This window comes from Thermobia domestica, chromosome 7, assembly GCF_964235325.1.
Source record: "Thermobia domestica chromosome 7, izTheDome1.hap1.1, whole genome shotgun sequence".
NCBI lineage: Eukaryota > Metazoa > Arthropoda > Insecta > Zygentoma > Lepismatidae > Thermobia > Thermobia domestica.
In genome coordinates, this window is record NC_137460.1 from 294,460,861 (window position 1) to 294,487,100 (window position 26,240).

The 26,240-nt window shown below is 35.3% G+C and overlaps 1 protein-coding gene across 3 annotated transcripts; it reads left to right on the forward strand.

The window, feature by feature from the left end:
• LOC145691060 (uncharacterized) lies at positions 1–26,240 on the forward strand. Of its 3 annotated transcripts, none has more exons than XM_081766709.1 (4): positions 1–96; positions 7,960–8,109; positions 8,935–9,290; positions 21,897–26,240. In XM_081766709.1, the coding sequence occupies exons 2-4, from the start codon at positions 8,041–8,043 to the stop codon at positions 23,686–23,688; spliced, it is 2,217 nt and encodes a 738-aa protein (XP_081622835.1). In that variant the 5' UTR covers positions 1–96; positions 7,960–8,040; the 3' UTR covers positions 23,689–26,240. The 3 variants fall into 3 exon arrangements, with proteins under 3 accessions (XP_081622835.1, XP_081622836.1, XP_081622834.1); XM_081766710.1 differs by having other exon boundaries at positions 5–72; XM_081766708.1 differs by lacking the exon at positions 1–96 and adding an exon at positions 479–816.

Consider the following 26,240-nt stretch of genomic DNA (forward strand, 5'->3'; position numbering starts at 1 on the left):
GCGCACGTTTCTGTCATATATCAGTGAAGTTGAAATTGAAAAGACAAAGGACTATCGCAGCGCCAATTCTTCGTAAGTGTAGAATCCCGTTAATAGGTATTAAATTCCAGTATACCATGGGCGTCTCTGGCGGGGGGACGGGGGGACGCGTCCCCCCCAATATTTTGAAGTGACACAATCTAAAATTCCACTGAGATACTAGCAGTTAGATCATTTCCTTTGATGTCCCCCCCAAATTTTACATGCCAGAGACGCCAATGCAGTATACTATTCTAATACTAAATCTTAGAGTAGATTCGATTTTATTATTTTGTAATTTATTTCTCTTGTTTTCTTTTACCTCAGTTCCATTTCAAGTTTTTCTACATAACCAAAATTCATGAGGGACATGTTCCACTGTCCCGTCCTGGTTACGTCTCGGTCGCTAAAAGTCAATTTTCTTTCTATTGAAGTAAAATAAAATATATCGTGCTTAAGAGAAATTTATGTTGTTAGAAGTTGGCAATACTGCATTGAGTGGTTTTGTTTCAATGTTTTGTTTACTTCAAGCACTTGGAGAAAGTATGAATGATTCTGACTATATATATTGTATTTGTTTAATAGAAACAAAGTAAAATTTGCGAGTTTGAATGTAATGACTTATATATGATTATGGATTATTCAAGCAAGATGCGAAAAACGCGAAAAGACAATTTGCAAGAAGTTTGCCGATTTTGTTTAGAAGATTTGCAACAGAAACTGAAAGTAAATATTTTTAATAACAAACCTAATGGAAGGAGTGTTTTTCAGAAGATTTTGCTTTGCTTCTCACTGTATGTAAGTATATTGTATTTGTATAAACGCGTGGTTATTAGAGCAGACGGTTCTACCGAATAGAAAAGTCATAGCTAAAATACGATGTGACACATTTTTGGTGAACGGTGAAAGTATAAATATAACTAATTGCTGTCAACGCAGGGCATATTGAAATGAAGGTAATAGTATACATGAGAACCCCCTGATGTGCTTTTCTTATGTGTTCTATTACCACTTCTACATGAAATACCATAAATTTTCTACGTAGTCCAATAGTAAGAATTATACATGTGCACATGACATGCGATATGCGTTAAATCCCCCCCCCCCCACATCACACACATAGTCATAGATAAAGTACAAGGGCACTACACATGCAGATATAAAGTACAGGTACGTTCTTTTTTATTTTCGTATCAGTTGATAAGTAAATAAAAGTCGCTTTTTGCCCCCTTTGTAAGTTTGTACATACTCAGTGAATAATCCCTCAAAGTATGAGCGTCCTGCTCCTTCGGGAACTCATGCAGCTTCATGTATATTATATCCGAAATGAATATTGAGTGGTAGTAAAAGTATTGTAAGTGTGTGCTCTTCCCCAATCCCCGTTTATACATAAATCTCCCGTTCTTGACGCCCCTGTTCTGTACACACACACACCCCGTTTGCTAACTGCTCAGGCGCACATACTCCGCTCTTGCACTGACTCGAATAAACAACATTCGTGCTTTTAGTGGCCACCTAGCATAAGTTTTTTCGTGTTTTATGGCCTGTAATGTTTATGCCATACATCCACACTGTATTTATACTGAGTCCTGCTGAAGTCAATCTCCATACAGTAATGCGGCTCCTGATTTAGAGCATTCTCTGCTAAAAGAAACACAAAGATATAACCTAACATGAAAATGTAAGAAATAAATCAAAATTTCGTAGAAACGTGTGCTGGAGTAATGTCAAAACATGTATTAAATACGGCTTTACTAATTAGTGCCACAGAAGATTTAGGATAATAAAACTTAGTGTGGGGTAGGTTAGTTAAATTCGGTTCAGCTTATTTGATGTTCAGTTTCATACTTGTGGACATACTCTAGTTTCCTGTATTTAGTCCGGGCTAGGAACTTTTACTACGTTAATATCCCTCCAGCTTTTCAACATGACAATTATGATATGTTAGTAGGTTAGTATAGGTCGTGCAGATTAAGTTTATGTATACCAAAAGCACGGTTGCTATCTAACTGAGTCAGATAGAAGCAAGCAGTGGGACTCGAGCGCTAGCAGTGGTGGATATGCACGTGCAGGAATATTTATTTCCAAGACTCCATATCCTTGTATTATGTGTATTCTTGGCATTTGTGCTGTATCGCCGGACCGTACAAAAATCGAACAAATAGTACCAATATGTATTACATTTGGTTAGATTTCATTACGTTCGGTTAGATTGAGTAAGAAGTCAGTTCCTTCAAAACAGGGGTGTGTAAACTTTTACACTTTTGAATAGAAAATTACTATTTGCATATAAGTATGGCGTCCGGAAGTATTGCATAAAAACTACCGCGAGAAAACATAAACCAACCTTTGGTAGGTGGCCATTAAAACCACCAATAATATCAAGCGAGGGTAGTCAAAACACCGGTTTTCAAAACAATATTAGTTTCAATAGCACTTGTCATTGTTTCATGCTATTAGTTCTCGACTTGTAAACATAAAATACAGCTTCGTTGCCATCGCCCCGTTGTCACATTCTCATTCCACGAATCACAGAGTCACAATTTATCATCCCAAAAACAAATCAAAATGTTAGATGTAAAACTAAACTAAATCAATAAAAAAAAAAAAAATGCAGAAAATCTCTATTTTTTCCGAAATGATTTTTATTATTACTATTATTGTTAAACCTTATGCAAGAGTTTCATTTTAGGATTTACAATTCACCCAGGTATAAACATTTGAGAAAATGCCGGTACCGAAATTTGTTCGGAAGGAACAGTAAATTACAGTTACAAAACTTGTTCTCGCTTACCTTTAGGGAGGTAAGCTCCAAATTACAAGTTCATTCCCTGAAAAGTTTTGTTCCCTTTTTGTCGTAATCTTGGCTATCTTCTGAATCAGATGACAAGTTGATCAGTAAACGACCAGCGAGTTCATCCAGTAGTTTCTGCTTTTCCCAATAAATTTCTTCTTCGCCTTTAACATGTTCTACCGCCTTGCTCCAGTCTCCAGGGATCACTGAGTCTCTGAACTTACAGCCTCGAACAGAAGCCTTTCAACAGCAGAAATTTGAAATGTATTTCGTTTTGACACATAACCCTTAAGAACATATCAATTCTATTGGATTAAAATTACAATGTTAAGGTGGGAATCTAATTGCAGTATGTCCTTTAGATTTTGCTACACTATCTATTTCGTACTCTCGTCTTCGCTCCCGGTTTTCAATAATCAACTCATAAAGTGTTTCTCTCAGCATCATATTATCGAAATGAACATTGTTTTCCTGCAGTCATATTTCCATCTCCGATTTTATACTTTTTGAAGCCGATGCTTTGTTTATTTTCCGTGAACGAATGGACGCATTATCCATTATTATGATCATATGCTCCGGTATGTTTGGCAATAATTGACCGGAATACTAATGGCGCGTTTATGACAAATCCTGTTAACATTCCTGCATGGATAATTATTCTTCCACCTCTACCTGGAGAAAGTTTCAAAGAAAATGACTCTTCTTTAGGCACTCAGACTTTATGTTTTGTATGGTGCGTATTAATCCAAGTTTATCCAGGCAATACTCTGGATAATTAGCTACACATACAAAAACGAAAAATAGTGCCATTAAAGGGAAATCCGAAAGCTTCAGAATTCTTCTTGCGTGGTGTAATACGTAACGCATAGTACGATTACCCATGTTGCAAAGGCCCTTTGATCGTAAAATATATTGTACTAAAAGAAATTGGCAATTCGAAATGAGATTTAGAAAGAAAATCAAACATTTCAGTACTTCCAAAAAAATATATATATAGACTTATTTATTTTGGTAAATCGAGTTAACCCTTTCAGAATCGTCCATTTTTTTTTTTCAGGAATTAGTATCATGGCTGATATGTAATTCTATGTAGAATAAAACAAGCTTTTAGGTGGTTTGATGTGCATGTGTGCATAATGTACCACAAGGAAAATATGGTACCCCCTGGAGCGGCCTCGGTTACATATTCCCTAACATATATGCCTTGAAAAATCGTACAGTCTGTACGTAATGCGTTTGGGAAGGTTAATTTGCGATATCTAGAATACTTAGGAGGGGTAAATATTTCTCAGTCCTGTTTGATAATACCAAATCCCACATATTAATAAGGATAAAATAAGGTTCACAAAATAAAAGTTTCCAGACATTGTGTATTTAATCCGAGTACTATGGTTACATAATTCTCTTCAGAATTAGAGAAGCTTTGAAATGGTACCATGCACATGTGTTCATAATGTACAAAAAATGGAAATTTGGGATAAATAGTAAAATATCCTTTACTTTCTTCCTTCTGCGGGGGAAAATTTGCTTCCTCCTGGAGCGATCTTGGCTACAGATTTCCGAATGTAATCTACCTTGAAAAATACTTTGGGCCATCCATAATGCTTGTGCCAAGTTCAGTTCCGTATCTATAATAGTTACGAGGGAAAAATATATTTCTCAATCCTGTTTGACAATACAGATGAGACGCTACCGAGAATCGAAACCAATAATAACACTCTTGTCGTTCTAGTATATCACGCACTACACTCAGTTACCATTCGCTAATAAAAAACCAACAAACTCATTTGAATAGGAGGTAAAACTACACTCACTTCTCTTGTTTGACCCAAAACTAAATCATATAAAATTATCAGAATGTAAGAAAGGGAATCGGAGAGTGGAAGTGGGAAACTTCCATAACGTTTATTTCTTAATATATGCTTATGAAGTGTAGACCGTCAAGCAATATCAATGACTGAACTTGCTTTACCTTCCACGTTTGTGAAGCAAAAAGAAATATTTCTATACCACCACAAAACACGTGGCTTCGTTTCTAGTGCAAGCTTCAAGGGACGTTATCAATCTATTTTGTTCAACGAAAACTACAGAAAATGCCTTTTGTCATAACGTTACACCACTTAACATAAGAGAGAAAAAGTCAATTTGAAACAAGCATATAATTTTTAGAGGATGATAATTGATGCTATATCTGCGTGATACAGCGTTTGTGCAAAACGGGTTAACAAAGCCAGTTTCTTTCATCTGTGGCATCTGACTTGAGGTACTATCCTAGTATTTGCCTGACATATTTTGAGGGAAATTAAAAAATCTTTAGTTAGAATCGATGGTCTTCAAATTCTGAATGTAATATGGGATTTTATTCCTCTTAAATATTATGAGGGAACGTCAAAAATTATCCGTTTATTTTATTGTTATGCTATTATGGTATTGTATGAAAGCTTGATTCTAATTCCTCCATTTGTTGCAGATAGATCATGGCCGTTTCGTAAGAAGTTTGCACCGAAGAGCACCAACAAACAGTGACTCACTTTTTATTGTGCGAAGATATATCAGGGACCGCAATTCATCAGAGAATTTCGGCACAATACAGAAACAGTGTCTACAACTGGACTGAAAAATTCAAAAATGGTCGCACGAACAAGGGCCGGACGACCATCTACGGCCAGAAATGATGAAAACATTGAGCATGAAGGTGACATGGTTTTGTTAGAAAGACGAGTGACTGTTGATGAAGTGGCACATTGTCTGGAAATTAGTCATGGTTCTTCGTACGAAATCATCAACAGCTTGAGTTTCATAAAGTCATGTTCCTCAATAGTGCAAACTTCAAGTTGAGCGGCCATGATCTATCTAAAAAAATAAATTAATAAATAAAAAACGGATGAAGGAATTAGCATCTAATTTTCATAGCATGATCACAACAGCATAGCAATAAAATAAGCGAGGACAGAGGTCAGTACGAATAATGTAAGAAAAGTTATAGCTACATTGCGGATAATTTTTCACTTACCTTCCAATACAGAATTACGCAAGAAGAATTCGGGAGTTTCCTGGTTTCGTTTTTAATATAATTATTCCTATTTTATATGTGTAATGATCCAAGTGGAGTGTTGAGGAAAGGTAGGTTGATCTTTGGTAATTTCCTTTTTTAAATGAAGCGTTTGTACTGTCTGATTCAAATTATGATATTAGAAAAAAAGTCTTTTTTGTGGAGTTGAAATTATAATTTCGTTTTCAATGTAACTCTTTCGTTTGTATGCATGTAGTAATAAGTGAGTAGAGACACATTTAGTTATTTCCTTTTTTAAGTGTAGCGTTTTTGATATCTAAGTAACTGAATCATAAATAAAGCCATTTTTATTATTTGTTTGTACTGCAAAAACAAAGACAATGTAGTTGCATTGCTCTTCGTTCCAGATTTCGGTAACACCGTTACAGGGAATTTGACCAAACACAAAGAAAATTCATTGTGCATAATTCTCAACCTTTCCTTATTTCAATGGTATTATGTGTAAGAGATTTCCTCTTGATAAATATATATTTCGAGCTAATTCTGAAACTAGGCGTGTAGTGAGAAATACGATTGAAAAAGCTAAATATAACAACATTAAAGTTACTATTTCAATGCAAGTTTTAATGTGTATTCTTGTGGATTTTTTCTTGGGTTGTATTTTTGGGCTAGAAAAAATTCGATCAACCCTGTTTAACATCAACGGAGACGAAGGTGCCATAAATTCTAATGTCGGATTTTTTTATTGATTTATTTATTTATTTTACGAGTTCGAACCAGGCTGTAACGCTGCCAAATCAATTTTTTCACAGGAGTCAGTCACAGCTGAGCAACCTGGTGCTCAAGAAAGTTTTTCTTGGGTTTCAGGAACCTAGGTGATCAGAAAATGTCAATGTAGGACGAAAACCGCGGCGGATTATCAGCTGTGCTTTGTTTCTCACAGTCTAGTGCAGTTCTTTCATCTCTGCAATCCCGGAAAGAGCAATCGGAGATGTTGAATTCTGTTCCATGAATTGACCCCAGCTCTCAAACAGAAGCGAGTGGGTGCATGAAAGAAACTTCTGGGAAAATACTGCTAGTTCACATATTCGTAAGAGGATAAAAACATGCTACGAAATTGGATATCTGCCCAAAATCCTAATTTAAGACGAGTGGTTAAATAAGGGATAGGTAACGGAAACTGTCACCATACACGGGTATTTAGAATACAGGGTGTTACATTGCATCTCGTAGAATTATAAGAGGATAATTTTCGACGAGTTCGTTCGTAGCATTGAACCCGTAATACCAAATTGTGCTCCGAATATTTGGAGCAGATATGTATCATTGTGTGCCCAAAGTATCCTGCATTGTTGAACGGAAAGGCTACGCAATACTTCATACTTTCGAAGTTTTTACCTCAAAGGACTACAACTGGTATCGGAGTGGGCCAGAATATTCACCGAAAAATGGCTTGATACGGTGCTATATCCTGTCATGTGCATTAAGTGTTAAGCAACCTGTGTTGTACTTTGACACATAATACAAATGACCGAAATATTGCAAAACTGTTGATTTCCCTTGTACATATTTCTCTAAAGTCCATATTAAGCACAACATTTAAAATTGTATAGAAAAACTACATAAACGTCCAACCAACTGTCAGCTGGATTTTAATTTGCATTTTGTGTATATTATGTGCTTCTACTGCATCTACTGGTGGATTTCGACGTTTGCAATGTTTAGTGGTAAGCAGTATTTCAGCGTTGATATTGCATAACGTTCAAAAGGGAAACCCTATATATCAACATACTATTGGACAAGTTTTCTACTAATTAAAATAATTATTGTTAATATAAAATAAATGTTGGTATATTGTAAACAAATTTGGAAGATAAGAACATGATTTGAAAATATTCATCACATCTTGACTGTTTTAATTCTTAATAGACTTCAAAAGAGCAAGAAGAAATCACAATTATCCCATAATCTTTTTACATCAGCTGAGCGCGTAGCACTTACATCTTGAGTACATATATATTGTGTTTGAACTCTTGCTGGTTATTTGATTATATTAAATTTAATACCAACAGTTAACCAAGAATTCCAAATTCTAAGAATGGTCCTGTGACATTTTCTCTTTTGTTTGTTTCAGATCTCTAAGGAGGAGAACCTTCCTAATTCAATTTGCGAGTTGTGCTCGAAGAAGTTGGATTATTTTGACAAATTCCGAGAAATGTGTGTCAAGTCAGAGGGTTATCTGTTGAAAGTCGCCTCCAGAGACAACGACAGTTCTGAAGATCAGGTAGTTATTGTGATTTGTCTTTGTTACCTGTGAGTTTAACTTTAATGTGATTAGATAAACATAGTCACGCCCTTGTTGAAAAACCCTCTTATTTGTAGTCATGCATTAGCCCTGCATTTCCCAAAATACATGTCTCCTTGACCTCTTCAATGGAGCATACACTTTTGGTGAGAGGAGTCCGAAGCCATGTGGCTTTGTATTGGGGAACATGGTGTGAAAGCCATTGTTGCCAATATTTCTTGTTTTAAATTCAAACTTATAAGAAGTGCTTTGAACGAAGACGACGAAGGAAAATCCAAATCCAATGCCACATCTTAGTGCTTCTCGAGGTTTGTGTTTATAGTTTACCACTTCTTTGCAGCTTGAGTAATCTGGTTTGATAAGAAATTTATAAATTTGTATAATTCATTCAACATGACACCAACAAAGCTTATTAATTATTATACTACCGTAAGTCCTACGTATCCCCAACAGCTGCGCACGTACCCAAAACTCAGCCGTAGGCTATTTAGGATTTTAAAGATGTTTCAGCTAAGAACGAAGGAGGATTCAAAATTCGTAGCTAGAACGGACAATATGAGGACTCTCAAGTTAGATAAAACTTGGTATATGAACCCCTAACTATAAATAACAAATACCATTAAATAAAACGTAAATTGTGATATGTGGGCCATCATACAACAACAGAAGCATCTTAAAAATATTTTAACTGAAATAAATACACTTGTATTGTGACTCATTTGTTAAGACAATTATTCAGACGTTTTATAAATGATAGGTGTGTTATTGCCTGCTGGGTGAAATATAATTATTATTTTTTTTCAGAATGTAAGAACTGACGACAACCAGGAAGAAGTATCTGTAAATGATTCACCCATTGGCATTGAGGAAATGGAACTAGATAACCTGGAAGACTGCTCTTTTGACAATGATAGTGAACGTGATTCTAGTGAAAACCGGCAGATTAAAGTAGAAGTCGATATTGTTGTGGAGGGTCAGGAAACATCGAACAAGCTAAATACGAATAGTTTGATTTATATGTTTGACGAAGATAGTGTGAAGCTTTCAGACGAGGCCTCTGGTGATGAACAGGATGATTACACAGCTAGTGATGATAGAGCAACTACGCCCGCAGAAGACAATGAAGAAAATTCCGAGAAGCCAGAAACGTCAGCGGAAAGGTCAGTGTTAATTTTTTTCTTGCAATTTGTACTGGCCGTGGTCTGCTTTAATTCAACGGAAATGGTCCAGCCCTCCTGTAGAAGCAGTATAAGCTAAATTTTAGTATAAAATTTTAATTTCCTAGAAAAATACCGAATTAATGTTAAAATGTCGTTTATTTCAAAGAAGCTTCTTACTCTGTCAGATTTTCTGCAACTAAAATTATGCATCTGTAAGTTTAAAATTCCTACAAGTTTTATGCACATATATTGGAAAAAATGTTTCACGCTAATTTAACCCCATTCTTTTCATAGCAGGTATATTTCATTTTTCAGTATCCGTTTATCTCTACATGAAGTCAGATTTGCCAGTCTTTTATACCTCACGTGTAACCACTCTGGTGCTCAGGGTCTTGGATTCGATCCCAGCTGGCGCCAAGTGAACTTTGTGGTGGACAAACACCGTGTGCGTGGGTTTTCTCGGGGTTATCCCGTTTCCTCCAACTTTCTTCATTCCACCATTTCATTCATTATTCATCATCACCGTCTCCTTTAGCCTAACCGGCATAACCGTGTGACATAAATCTCAAAGATTTCATTTCATTTTTTTTCCACGTGTAACCATATACATCAGAGTGAAACTAGAAACTTGAAATTTTTCTTCTTTCTTTACATCCAAGCGAACTGTCGCAGCTACAATATTTTTAGTACAGCTCCCATTTTTATGCAAAATGCGTGTTTATAATAATGTGCAAAAACGTATGGAAAGTATCTTTTTCTCTTCGACAGACTAGTAAGGATTTGTTTGAGACGCATATCTTAGTGCATATAAGTGCGTATTTTGAGTGAATTCGATGTACATGCATATTTCGTAAACTTATATACGAAACAGAATACTGCATATTTCGGAAGTCTTTTGATCCATACTAGCATATAAAAAGAAGGTTAAAATGAACTGAGTTACTTTAAAATGCAGATGTAGAATAAAATGTTGGGTAGAATATTAGAATAAAATGTTGTATCCTAAATTAGTACACCTGACTTGTCTTGCACACTGTCTTCATCGTCTAGCAGAATGAATCAGATGTCAGTATCCAGAAATACACGCACGCGTATCAAATGTGACAAAGTATTTATGAAACCCCTATCGCGCCTAAGTATCTTTCGGGAAGTTGCAAAAAATGTTAATAAATCCGCTGCCAGTTTTAACCCGATGGGTCTCGTGAGCAGAAGCTGTGTCGTGCTATGCAAATGACTTAATTCAAGAGAAAACAGTTGTAGACTCACTAAATCGCGGTCATGCAGTCCTATTTGAGTCTCAAAAATGTTTCTCCACAAGTAGCAACAACTACTTGTCTAGAATACCTGGAATTATTACACAGTTGGAATCCCATAACTGCTTTGCGGCATTCACTCTCCTTGTTGCGCGAATCATCGCAAATTTGGTCCACTGAAATTCACGGTGTTGCGAAAATATCGTCAGATAAACTTTGTCAAATCTTACGCAGAAATTCCGGATAGAAACCAATATGTGACGTTGCAAATGTACTTAACTTTAAAAAAAAGGAATTGGAAGAGGACCTAACACACGAAGACGTTTGGCGTTTTTCACACGCAACAGTACTTCTGATGATGTAGAAAAAAAAACTTTTAAATGTATATGATGGTAAACGCAGAGGGTTTAGAGAAGAAAACGTAAGAAAAGTGTTTACAGTTTATTGTAACAGATGTCGTTAAGGGAAAATATTTTTGTAAGAAATAAAAATTTATTTTCTTAGTGAATATTTCAATGTATATGTTAAAATTTTTGACGAACCTATTTTTTTATATTTTTCGTGCATGTTTGCATGCATATTTTGGGGTTGGTTTGTGCATGGAAATCTGGGCTCTACTGATAAGTATATAACAGAAGACAAATGAAGCAGATTTTTTTCCTTCAAGCTTTTTGTTGTGTGGAAGAATGGTAATTAGTAATGCTCCAATCCAGGAGTAACAGCGGTTTCTTTCTAGAGGAAAACAAAATGTAAAATAAAAAGGCAGTGTGTCAAATTACCTTTTCTTACATTGTTTCCACCAAAGAGATTGATTGGATTGTATGGTTCGCAATGTCATTTCGTTTGCCATTATGTTCTTCTCTGCTACAGATATGTCCCACAACAAATAGTACTTTTCAGATGAAAACAGGAGGGATCCCTGTTGTAAGGAATAAGTAGCAAAGTTTCGTTGAGAATAGATACCGATATCTTCGTAGGCATAAAGCAATAATCAAGATCTTTAAAAATTCAATTCACCTACATCGTCGGGGTACTTATCTCCCTAGTGTAGTGACTTACATAAAATAACAGTAATAGTTGTGTAGGAATTATTGTTATTTATTTTGCTTACAAGAATTTTATATACAGGGAATAAAATTAAAGTTGACACTTCATCATTCGATGATATTTAAGTCCCTTATATTTACTCACTGAGTAGACACCTACACCACCTTATTCCTAAAACTTTTTTATTTTTTAATAAGTAGAGCCAGTTCTACGTGAAAATAATTGCAAGATCACTGACAATTAGGCAACATCGCCTCTCTTCTCTTGCTTCCAAAATTCTAAAATCTGTTGGTCACTCACCTCAGTCGACGTAATAGCGGGTTAGGATTAGGAATAAGATTTCCGGGTTTTTGTCATCTATTGCCACGTATAAGGGATGTCGTCCCTCGGTGATCACACTATTCGAAGAAAGGGAGGGAAGGGAGCAGGCTGGAACTATTATGTTAGGTAACATCTCGGCATTTGCCTGGTGGAATGAGAAGAATTTTAGTCAGAATGAGTGGCCCGAGAAAGCTTTTACGCTTTTTTGACCGAGTGTCGCCATTGGGAATCAAACTCGGGACCGCTCGCAACAAAGACACTTGTTGTAATACACACGTTCAGTTCTGAATCGATTTAATTTTAATACTCGTAAGTTCTAGGATATATGTAATATTGGCACTTTGTATATATCCCGTTCTATAAACCTAGTTATTGCTCAGCACAGGGAGGTATTTAGTTGGAAGTATGATAATGTGGGTGTTCTTTATTCGATATACATGCGAAGAGAACAACTTATTCTCTACATAGCTGCGTTAAAGGAAAATAGAAGTCAAAGTAAGGACTTCCTGATTTTGATAGATGTCTTCAAGGAACCTTGCAGAAATTGCTAATTTTGAATAACTGCATGAACTGTCCATCGTTTTCTATACAGTGATGAAAGTTCGGAACAGATACTCAACAGGATGAAACATTCCGATTCTTCATTATGCAGTTCACTTTCAACAACGACTGTAGATGCTATTTCGACAAATTGCACTTGCGAAATACTTATTGCTATTATTATTAAATTTTGCCAAAATTTAACCCTACTGCAAGTAACTGCAAATGATTGCCGAATATTAAATGCTCTTCAGCGCAGAGCCGAAACATACTTTCTGAGATGCTGAATATTTTTCTCTTCAGGGTGCAGTAATTAATAACGACGTTTGTATAATGACAGTCGGTGCTTAACCTTTTCTTGCTTTTAACCATTACGTATTTACGCGTATGTAATACGGACTTGTTTTCAAAATGTGATGTAACTTGGCGCGCAATGTACACGAGATATTTCGTACTGCTATAGAAAACCACTCATGATTTCACTTAAGCCAGTACATACAGCTCATACATTTCACTAATCACTACTACTGCTAATGATGCTAAAGTCACTCATCCTCAGAGATCAGCTCTTTTTATTTTTCCGTTATCATTGAAATCACAGGTTTCCGCTTTTCCCCACAATCAGCAAAAGGATTTCCCAGAATAGAATACATTGAAATAAGAAACACTGTAATTACAGGTGAAACAGAGTAGCACAGCTCATGGTCATAAGTCCTGTTGTCCTTATTTCTTTAGGTCTTATTATGATAGGATCAGAATCGCGTTCCTAGGAAGTGATGTTAGTACGTCCACACGAAATATCTTGAATTTTTTTTTCTTTTTTCTTTTCAGTATATACATTGCAAACGCTGCTATCTTATATCTTATTATTTTCTTTCTGTCCTTAAAACTCTGGGGTAAACATATTTTTAAATGTTGTAAGCATGGCTTTCATTAAATGTTGTAAGTACAGTACAACCCCTCAAATCCGAACTAATTGGGGCTGAAGCCTGTTCGGATTTCGGGGAGTTCGGATTACCCGAGAAATAATATTACGTACTTATCTCGTCACTGAATTGGCGGTAAAACAACGACTGACGTTAGACAGGGCGGCCCAGTGGTCAAAAGGGCAGTGACCTTGACTGGCGGGTGTACACTCATGTCCAAAATGATTGGAACAACACCCGTCAGCCACTCCAAACGACGTGATGTTCATGCGGCGCTGGCTTGGAATTGCCTCCGCGGGAAGATTTTCTAATCTTGGACAGTTAAAGATAACTGACTTCAAGTGAAAAATGAGTGTTTTTTAAATTTGTGTTGTTATTTTTCGTGTGAATCGTAATCCAGTTAACCTAAAATGATTTCATTGTTTTGGATTTTTTGAAATACGTAAGTAAACGTAAACTATTCCCTATTTTATCTAAACTTAACTGTATTTTATAACGTTTTGAATAAGCATTAAGTCTAAATATGTTAAAACTTAAAAAAAAAAAACTAAATTTGTGTGATTAAATTTATTTTTTTCATTTTTCAGCTGTAGTTATTTTTTTTTCCTGAGAACGTGTTCGGATTTGCCGGGTTTTCGGATTTGAGGGGTTGTACTGTATTGATAGCATTATATACGTAATAGGCAAATTTTTTGTTCCAACATTAATTTTCATATAGTGTCCTCTACTTTACTAACATTTTTGACGCACACGGTGATACTTGCAATGAATCCAGAAGTATTCAAGAGCATAATGTTTCAAAATATTTAATTCATAAAGATGAAAATGCGTTTACATGCACTCGGTGCAGCAAATCATTTTCTCAAAAATCACTTATGTTGAGACATTCATTAATTCTTAAAGGAGGAAAATCGTATACTTGCATTCACTGCAACATCATTTCTCCGGAAAAAAAAAAAAACTTTGCAAGAGCACTTAGTAATTCAGAAAGGGCCACAGCCATTTAGCTGTATATTCTGTGGAAAATGTTTTTCGTGCAGATCTAGCATGATGGGTGATACAATACTTTGCACGGAAGAGAAACCGTTCTCTTGTACCAGTTGCAGTAAGAAATTTTCTATTAAAAGTAATCTTAATCAACATATGTTAATTCATTCGGGTGTCAAATCGCATTCTTGTAACTTATGTGTTAAATCTTTTACTCAAAAAGCTGAAGCTCAGAGACATATTGACACACACAGGTGAAGGGTCATACTCGGTTGAACAAGGCGGTTTAGCATTTGCCCATGTACATAATCTTAGAAGACATTTATTACTTCACATAGGAGTGAGGCCCTTGCAAGGAGTATGGGAAATGTTTTGCTCGAAATCACCATCTTCAAAAGCATTATATGTCACAGACGAATGGAAAAAATTAAATGAAATCTTTGAGTTTTACGTCCCACGTTGATGCCGGTTAGGCTAAGGGAGACGGTGATGATGAGTAATGAATCAAATGGTGGAATGAAGAAAGTGGAAGGAAACGGGAGAACCCCGAGGAAACCCACGCACACAGTCGAACGGAATTGCGTAATCAGTAGTATGATTAAGGTTGGTTATTTTTTTATTTCGCTTGCAGACCCGTAGATTTTAGTTAATTTAGATATATTAAAATACTAATTTCTTTTAATGAAATTGTTTTTCATACCACAAGACCAGGAGAATTCTTCGAGATGAGACATTGTGGTTTTCTATGATTCAACGTTAATAATTTTATATATATATATATATAATATATATATATATATTTGCTATTACATAATCCAGTTTAGAAGCTCAAGCCTTTTATATTAATAATATAAAAGTATTTCGCTTTTATAAATATTGCCATAATTGATGGTGTTATTTTAAAAGAACTATTTTCTTTTTAACAGCAACAAAAAGTGTGTTTATGTTCAATAATATGTTAATTAGAATAGTATGTTTTTTAATTAATTTACAGAAAATATTAGGACAAAACAAATGTGCTTCCGAGGAAGAAATGCGTAGGTTGAACCTCGAGCATTCTGAGTCATAAAAGCAGTTCGTTCGCTATTAAAGAAACAAAAAAATAAAATATTTCTAAATAAGCCTATGTTTTATGTAAGTAACGCCTTAATATCTCAGTTATGAGACTCATTATTTCCATTTTTTTCATAGAACTTCTCTATCTTTACTCCAAATTCTTGACACAAAATTATGCAGATATATGTTCTCTCGCACTTAGGAAATGTACAGAAAAAAAAAGTCATGATATTGTACGAACTAAACTAATATTTTTTTTGAAAAGGTTTGTAACTACTATAGACTATCGAGAAATATAAATAAATCAGATATAATTAATGCAACATAATTGTTGTGTATCAAATATACAGGATTTTAATATATGAGGTCGTAGAACTTAGCAATGATTTTTTTTTTTACATCAAAATAAAAGTAAAGTTTATGAACTGTGAACTAGCTCCATCCGAAAGGTTTGAAAGCTACGACACACAAAGTGCTATTTCGAACACGAAGAAAGATTGAGCGACATCACCATTAATAAAACCACAGACTTGGCATACAGAAATGTATATTTGAACGATATGCAATGGGTGCACAAGCAGTTTCCACAGTAACAAAAATATCAATTGTACTCCTTGTTAAAAGTTAGTCCAAGTAGGTTAAAACACAGTTCTAGCCAGCAGTGATGAGAAACGTCAGAAGGGTTAGGGAATTCCTGGTCCATTGTTCTGGTGTTAAAGATAACCTATGTCGCGATGTAATTTTTCGTGATTTCGTACGTTTCTTACTCCGGATTGGTGTCCTTTAGCTCATTGTTTCTCAACCTTTGAGAGACTGCAACCCACCAACGTCTCCAAAATAATTCTTTCGGTCCACCACAAAAATTACAATTAAAGTTTCCATTAATTTGCCATGCTTAACAACTAAGGTAAAATATAATGCTGCATACGTGAATACCCTCTAGAAGTAATTACTAATCTCAGTTTGCTGCACAATTAAAATGATAATAACATTTATGCAACCTATACTTTTGTTTTGATCCCTTGAAATGTTTCGTTCATATGCACTGTAATGGATGGTAGATTTAATACAATGAAAATGTATTGTAATAAACTAATAAAAGTAAGAATAAGCAAATTACTTTTGAGTCACCATCTCCCTGTTTGAAAGAAGTTGGAGTAGAGACGTCTCAACGCATCTTCTCAGCACCATTCAACACACACGGACAATCCACACACAGTACACTTTTAAGCATTGTTGCACAAGTCACTGTTAAGTACCACCTGCCCAATTTTGAATTGAAAACTAATGATTTTTAAATTCTTAGTTTCAGTCACTAAACACAAATAATATTCATACGTGATAAGTGTTAACTAAAATAATAAAGTTGAGGAAGTTAATAGATTCGCAATGAATTTAAGTTAATGGGTCCTCCGCTTTTGCTTCTTTTTGGCCAATTGATTGATTCTTGGATGAAGTGAAGTAACAGCCAAACGAAAACGGTGAAACGTTGCAGCCGATTCCTTTGCTTTGTTTTGAGAACAGTAATTGCCGAAAATGCTGTTTCACACAGATATGTCGAGGAAAAGCAAAGAAGGAATGACATTGTTCTTTCATGTATTTCTGTGTATTTTGTCCTCATTTTTATCCAGAATTTGTAAATACTCCTAGATTTGTAAAGATATTCAAGCTCTCTGTCCGATGATAATTCGGCTAACTATTCTCTTTCTTTGTATGAAAGGGATGAATGCGTATGTTCAACAAAACGACTTATAATCAACATTTTGCTTTCCCGAGGATCTTTATCTTTAATATAATACTTTTCAAGTGATGAAGAGAGCATCGTAAGATGACTGATTAGTAGTTCTGACATGTCAACATGGACTTCAGTAATAAAACTGGAGAACGATTCAAAAATTTAACAATTTCCTTCAGAAACCATATTGAGCCAAAGTTCAATTTTCTTTTCGAACGCTTCTATTTTGTTGCTGGCATTGAATATTGTTGTTCGTGAATCTTGAAAATTCCAATTCAGTTCATTGATTCTGGAAAAAAATGTCACTTAAATAAGCAAGCTTGGTTACCCATTGGTTGTCCTCAAGATATTGACTATAAGTGTTTTTCTTATTGATAAGAAATCTTAACTTCATTTCTCAATTCCTACAAACTTCTGAAAACCCTCTCCCTTGATAACCATCGAACTTCTGTATGAAAAAGATGCTGATGATTAGATCCAAGTTCCTCGCACAATAGTTTCAATAATTATGTGTTCAATAAGCTGTTTTAATAAAATTAAATATTTTCACAGCTTGCGAAAGAACTTCATGCAGTTCAGGTGTCATTTTTTTCGAAGCGAAATGTTCTCTATGTATGAAGCAACGGGTGAGTATGATGTTACGATATGCTACTTCCTTTATTCTGGATGTCACCTCTGAATGTTTTCCGGTCAGGGAAGCGGCACCATTAGTACACCCCAACACAATTTTCCCACTCCAACTCTTTCATACGAACAAACGCATCCAATGCATTGAAAATTTCCGAGATAGTAGTCTGACCTGGTAACTCACATACATTGAGTAAATCCTCCTTGATGCCATCAACGGTATAATCAATATATCGTACATAAGAAAGTAATATACTGTTGTTCTGGACGTTTGTTGATTCGTCAAGTTGTATGGCAAAAATTTGGATCTTTTAATATTTTTAATTAATTGGCTTTCTGTATCCTCTGCCATATCGGAAATTCGTCTTTCAACCATATCATTTGATAGAGGTATTTCCTTAATTTTGTTGGCTGCAAACTGACCTAAAACTTTATTACGTGCTGTTATTAAAGAAGGTTTAAAGAGATCTTCTCCAATAGAGTAAGATTTCATGCACTTAGCAATCTGGAGATCAACTAAATAAGATGCTTTTATAAATGCCGTACCTGTAGTTGAAGCTTGATTGATCGCCATTTTTTTTTCAGTTTCCAGAGCATCTTTCTTACGCATAAAAAGCTCAAGCAGTTTGCCTTTTAAGTCCGAATGTTTTATATTTAAATGTCTTATAAGACGAGAAGGCTTCATAGCTTCGTTACCCAGAAAAACAGCACAGATAACACACTGAGGCTTCGGCAAATTATCTGAGCCGGGAAACTGAATAAAACCATGCTTCAAATAGCTTTCTTTGTACTTACGACAAAGGGCATGATTTTTCTTCTCTGGGTTGGACGCACTTCCGTTCTCCTGTACGTCATCGTGAGTATCACTGTCACTGTTGACCACATTTTTTCGAAGAATTTTGATCACATGCACTCTCACTAGGAATACTACCAATAGTGCGGGATTTTTTAAACAAAAACTAAACAAACTTCCTTGTCTCTTACTCATTTTCTATATGGAAAACAACACATAAGTTCCAGTTTTAAACAATAACACAGCATCCATCCACTAAACTCGGTTCTTCGTCATAAAATTTGCATTTAAAAGAAAGCAGGATTATTTCGGAACTAGTAGTCACTGCACACGAAACTTGTTAACCCAAATATTGCGCACCCAAAGCCTCGACTCGCGAAACGAATGGTCTTTCTCAATACGCAGTCTAACAATGAACTAATCTTTGGTCATTTCTTTTCAGAAATAAAATAGGCTCACACGAAATTTTCCTCTAAAAATTTGATGGCACGGTTTAAAAGACAAGGAAACACAAACGTATTCAACGCCGGCGTGGCGATTGACATTTAGTGCACACAAGTGAATTCTTCCTCCCATAGCACACAAAAGGAATCTGAGGTTTCCAATGTTTATGATGGTCATTAAAGATTTTCGAAGGCTCTTTAAGCTTTGATGTTTTCCAATTTGCTTGAAACCGATGTTGCTAGCGTTATATATATTGGTAATATGATTATTTTTCAGATCTTAAAAAAGAGAGAGAAATAAATAAAGACAAAATTATGAAGTAGCAGAAGCGCTCGTGGATATGCTTAAAATTATTTAAGTTCCATCGTTATAATTGAAACAAATTACGAAAGAAAAAAGTACAGCTTTCTTGTAACTGAATTTCTTGTGAAGGTTAAAAGGTTATACAAAAACAATTGTTCAAATACATTTGGGAAAATGCACAGATAAATTCTCTTAGTATCGAGCGCGTTTCGAACCACGCACCTTCTGATTACCAATAATCAGGAGGTGCGTGATTTGAATCCCGCCCAAGAAGAATTTTTCTGCGCATTTTCTCAAGTTTATTACCTACATGGGTTTCTATGAAAGAAACAAGCACATTCTTCAAATACAGTTAATCTGTCTAAGTCAGTTAAAAAAAATAATCCTTTTCCGCTCCATTGATCCACCACATATATGAAGTGCAATGACGTAGCTAAGGGAGCATGCCCCCTCCAAAATCTTGTCTTGGTCACCCCAAATATCGTGCGTTTACTATATATCAATTTGCAAAATCACCATATTTGGGGGCTAACTTATTCCACTTGCAAATATGTCCCCCCAAAATTAGAACTCTAGCTAAGTTCCTGATGGAAAGGGTACCGTATGAAATATGTTCATAATGTCCCAATAGCAGCAATTTACTAGACATAAACAACGGTCGAATGATTCAGAAAAAAACATAAAGTTTACTTTTTGCATTATTGCGTACTCATGGTTAATTAATGAAGTTAGCTTAAACCACATACGCCGCAGCCCACTAGCAAACACTCTGCGGCCCACCTGTTGAAAAACACTGCTTTATCTCACATGCACATTCAGCCTTTTCCTTTTGTTTTTTCATATGGGAAATCTCTTCTTAAGGTTTGATGGTCTAGTTGAGTACACTTTGTTCGTTTTTATTTAAGAAAGGGAGTGTGGACAGGTCGACGCAACACGTGATGATATACTTAAAAGATAATAGACAGAAAACAAAACTGGCCTCGGTGTGAAGCATGCAATTACACTATCACGTCAACGTAATTTATCGTAAATTGCAATTTAGATTATTCAAGAACGGAAACACATGCTTGTTAGCTCCATGGTTCTTTGTTTTCGAAATAACGAGTACTGCAAAGTCTCCTCTTATAGCTTGTCAATATTAATATTAATGTCAATATTAATAGCATATATGAGACAAGTGCCAGTGGGAAGTGTATGCTTCACATAAGTGCTTATGATTCACAGACTTCCCCATCATGATATACAGGGTGGAGTACGAAATGTGATACCATTTATTTTGTTGATTACACGTAATATTAAAGATGGAATGTTGAAAACTCGTATTCGTGTACTTTTGTTTCTGGAAAATCCGGTAGATGTTACGAAAAGTTATTATCAAATATTTATTTGGCACCAAACGACAATTTCCAACATCACACATAAAAGCATATTGAGTCTTGAACAAAAGGTGAAAGTTGTAGTTTTTAACAGAAACAAGAAGTTTTTAGCTGTACAAAGATGTTTTCGTGAGCACTTTCTTACAATGTGGACTCCACGTAAACAGGCTATTCAGAGACTGTATCATTAATTTGAAGAAAACTGTCTCTGTGGTACTGAAAAATCGACGGCGTAAAGCAAGTGTCAACACGCCTGATTTTTTTTTTTTTTTATGAGACGGTAAACAAAGTTCAATATAAGGATATGTTGGAAAACAAATTTACTGCAGAACTCTTGGTAACAGGTCTTCAATTACAAACTAAAAAGTTCATGCAAGACGTAGCCCGCCCACACACTACAAATGTTGTTCTTGATTACCTGTGTGACATGTTTGATGGCCGGGTAATGTCATTTCAGTTTCCTCAGCGTCACTAAGGTGGGAGACAATGGCCCCCGCCTAACCCTAATATCATGTGATCATTTTGTGGGCCACTTGAAAGATGTCTTCCTGACCTTGAAGTGCAACTCAACTCAGGGCACTCGTCACTCAGTTGTGCCGTCTAATTTCGCAAGACTTGTGCAGAAAGATTGTGACAAATGTGAAATTTCGTTTGCAAGAACTTGAGAAACAAACTGATGATAACATTGAACAATTACTACATTGAACTAAATTCCCAAGCTGCTACAATTAATTCTGCACTAATTTTGTAATATTTTGGTGATAAATCCATGTGTATTGAACAAAAAATGGTATGACATTTCGTGCGCCACCCTGCAAGTCTACCACTGCAACTATAAAGAAAATAAATAAATAAATAGAGCATAAATATGTTCCAGTATCGATTTGGAACGTGTTCTTTACTTTCAATATTTGTTACAAACTAGAAACAGTCAATTGAGGAAATAAAGCCACTTTCACTAGTGATATATAAGCGATTAGATTAAAGTTTGTAATTATACAGAGTCTACTTAATAAAGCATTTAATTGCATAAAACAACATAGAATGAGTTAAAGTATATTTTAGACTTAAGGATGAACCATCTATTGTAGAGTTTGTCACAAATGAATTAATATTATTAATCGTAATATTTTAAAAATTCTAAATATATGACTACTTGCTATGTTACTGGGATTTTTATTCCATTTTTCTCTTGCAGGCTTCATCTTCATCATAAGAACTCAAGTATCTCTGTAGAATATACAACACACACTGCACCATCGAAAGCAGGTATCGAGAAATGTGATAAAGAAAATGTACAAGAAAGACAAGATAAGCAACGGTCATGGACGAAGTCCAGTGAAAAAGAAAAGCTTTCTGTCAATCAAGAAAATGCAATCATAAATTTAAAGAATGAGAGCCGCGCTCGAGAAATGTTTGTGTGTGAAGAGTGTGGAAGTGATTTTTTTCAGAAATCGACTTTAGAACAGCACAAGGTTATTCATACGTTAATAAACAAGAGTCGAATTAAATCTTCTGTGGAGAAAGGGAGAAGAGAATACGAGTGCGCAAATTGCGGGTTGGATTTTATAGAGAAATCTATGTCGAATTCTCGTTGCGAACAATGTTTGCAATACAAGTATAAGTGCAATGCTTGCGACAAAAGTTTCCCAGAAAAAGAAATTTTAGAAGTTCATTTAAGTACTCGTTGCAATAGAAATGATTATGTTTGTATTGAGTGTGGTTTTCCGTTTGTCCAGAAATCCAATTTCAAAAAGCATTTGTTACTTCATAAAGGTGCTTTAACGAATTCAATTCTGGATGATGAAAGTATAGAACATAACGAAGATGATGATAACGCTTTTGCAGAGGATGGCAATGAAGGAGATTACGAATGTGTACAGTGCGGTCAGTGGTTCCACAATAAACAAAAATTTGAAGATCACCAACTGCGATGTGAGCCCAAATTCCAATGCAACGAATGTCAGAAGAGTTTTATTATAAAAGCCTCTTTAGTTGGACATATGCAAACCCATTTTGGAACGAAAAGACACGTTTGTGATGTTTGTGGTCATGCTTTTCTGGAAAAGCACAATTTGACACAGCACAAAGTGCTACATACAGGTGTGAAGTCATTTGTATGTGACTTCTGTGGAAAGGCGTTTGCCCAGAGGGCAGGTCTCTCTGTGCATTTAAAATTTCACCGGGGTGAAAAAAAATTTTCTTGTATGTATTGCGATAAAAAATTCTATTTTAAATATCACCTCGAAACACATATGATGACCCATAGTTCAGAGAAGAATGCATTGTGTACCATGTGCGGGAAAAGATTTAATTGTTTGTCGAATGTCAAAGAGCATATGACAAAAGTTCATACGAACAGACGCTTCGCGTGCAAAGTTTGTGGGAAATCATTTAAAGCCGGAAATGCTTTGAAGACCCACATGAGGATCCACTCGGATCTTCGTCCTTTTCGTTGCACACAATGTGGAAAGGGGTTTAAGTATAATAGAGTGCTTCAAGATCATATAAGGACACATTGCAAGACCTCTGCGTCATCTACAGGTGTAAACTTAGTAGAAACAATCGCCCCTATTTCCACCGACAGTGCTTGCTCTAATGAATATCAGGATGCAGACAAAAGTTTAAAAGGGAACACATCGGTTAATACTTCCACATCGGGTGAGAATACTTATCCAGGGCAGATGGATTTTAAAGATGATTCACAGAGAGCGGCCGAGTCGTTAGATTCAGTTCCTCTTACTGACAACTATTCTATTTTCCATTCTACTAAAACTCATTGTAAGCAAATTGATGCCTCCTCTATATTGGATCTACCATATGCTATGCCTTACGTTCAGGCTGGTAATTCTTATCCGCTTCAATATCAAAATAGAGAGAGGCATTTCGCGGGGAACACACCAACGGCCGCAATACCTGTTTCCGATGAAATTCATCCTTTTTCTTCTGAGAGTTCATACAAGGAATTTAAAGAGTATCATTACGATTAACATAAACAAGAACGAATGGAGAGTTGAACCACGATACAACAAACGTTGAGGACTACCATTCAGTCGCTAACTAAGTACGTTGGCCAAAGGAAAAAAAATAGTGACAACAGTGACAATAGAGGCATCTGTCAGATAATCACAGGTATCTGGTAGGGGACAACGTAGAGTGAGTGGGAACGGGTATTACCTTAGCCAAATGCAGCAGTGTCGTAAAATAAAGCCGGAGATTTGTTGAATCTTAACCGGGAAGGGCATGAGTCTAAACTGATGCGGTCTTTCAGATACCGTGTTAATCATGTGATGAAGTAGCGTGTCAAATCAAGTACTTCCACGATGGGTTAAAGTGTTTTGGGAAGGTAATGTTCAAGTCGACCCAGAACTGAACACCACGCAGTTTGTCTCTGCTCTTCCTCGATAGAATCGAATCACCGATAAATTCGTCATGAGTTACCCGCGGAAGCAGGCGTATACTACAAAACGTTGCTATACGTGCTACATATTTTTGAGTTATCCAAAATTGTTGTTTGGCTATCCAATCGAAAAGGGAGAATGCATTCAATGGAGCATGACTTGCTGTACCGCTACCACAACGAACATAACAGTTTTCTTGTACGGATTGTCACTATAGACGAAATGTGGGATAAGCTGTATGAACCATGCTTGGAGCGGCAAACCGTACAGTTTTCTAATGTAGATATTGTGCCAATTTTTTGATAAACTAATAATTTAGTATTATTTTTGATAATACTACATGCACTTTTTGTTTGTTTGAGTTTAACGTCCCACGTAAACGCCTTGGTGGCTAGAAAAGACATACACCTACTGATTACAGTGGAATCCGATTATAGTTGAAACACTCGTTCAACTCCACCTACACTGCGAATCGAAAACGGAATTATGAGCACAGGAGGTAAGCGAGCAAGCCGCTAGACTAAGCATGGGTCCTAAATGCACTTTTCTATGTAGGTATAAAATATCACAATTATTGTAATTAAACTACTGTACATTAATTTCTTGACTATGTAAGATAAATAGTCTCAAATCAAGTGGGTCTAAATTGAACATGTTTAATGATCGTAGGAAAATGGCAACTTCCTCGAAAAAGGTAAAACTTGTTGGAGGTAGTTCAATGGAGGTGAGCTCTGTAATAGGTTGTAATAAGTGCGTACTCTGCCAAAAGGGTGATACTTTAACAAACTATACCTGTCTAACAAAAATATAACTCACTGGTTCGTAAATTCATTGATTCTTAATTACCTTGTTAAATCTTTTATTATCTTTTGAAGCTTCGTAAACATTAACTCACATACAATATAACAGCGAGACTATGACATTACATTACATAATATCGTGTTTGTTTACTATGACAACCTTCAGTTCGTCTTTCTGGTTACCTATCCACATTCCAATTATATATTCGAAATACATATATTAATCCTATATTATTTTCTTCTTTTTCTTCCTCTATAAAATAAACTGGCTTGTACTTATTTGTAAACCAACTATTACTCGAAGAGAATACAAGTATACACCAAAGAAATACAAGTATACAATAAAGAATACAACATACCATTGTATATAGTGGTGAACGGACTTTTCTTTTACTAGTTTACTACTTAAAAGAAAAAGAACTCTGGACCGTTAACTTTTACACATTTTAGAAGACCCTTATATATATACAAATCATATTTCATAACATAATTATTATTCATTATATTTATATTATATCAATAATAATATATTTATTTTCAATTTCAAATTAATTATATTCTTACATTTTATATCGACGATAGGGCACGACAGAAGTCCAGTTTGTAAATTATTTTACGTCCGTTTTTAAGCCCTAAAGATGTTAATTAACAAATCAAAATTGTTCGAGCACATCAAAAGGAAGATTGACAAAGATATAAATTATTCCTGTTATACTTTGGTTTGATACCTAAAATATTATACCATTTATTCTTTTGACTCAATTTGTTGTCATTTCGGTGAAGTAAGGATCATCTTTATGTAATGCTTTAAATAAGAAGCAATCATAGCACAAATATGCACAAAAGAAATATAAAACGAAGACGAAAACATTGATAATATCGAAAACAAGACATAACATCAGGACATACATTAACATAAATTAAAATATAACATTATGTGTTTTATATCTTCACAACTCTTAGTTTTATGCTTTTGAAACAAAATGCCATCTGTTATATAAATCATTTACATTAACGTTATAGAATTCAAATAAGGTACAAATAAACAAAATCATAACAGTATTTTAAAGCAAAAATCAATCGATTATATTCTTTCGGACGCCACAACATTAGGTTACGTTATGTTACCATAGGATTGAGTTAAGTTACATTCCGTAATAACACAATCTTGTCTGCCATGTGATGTTATCATATTGTGATTTCTACTACTATAATTCCTGCCATCTACGCAGCGATCCTGAAAAAACATATTATTTATGTTGTGATTAGATTGCGTTGTATTACCGGTAAAATTAGGTTCGGTTCGTTGGTTGTTAGGATTCAGCCCATTTGCTCCACTAT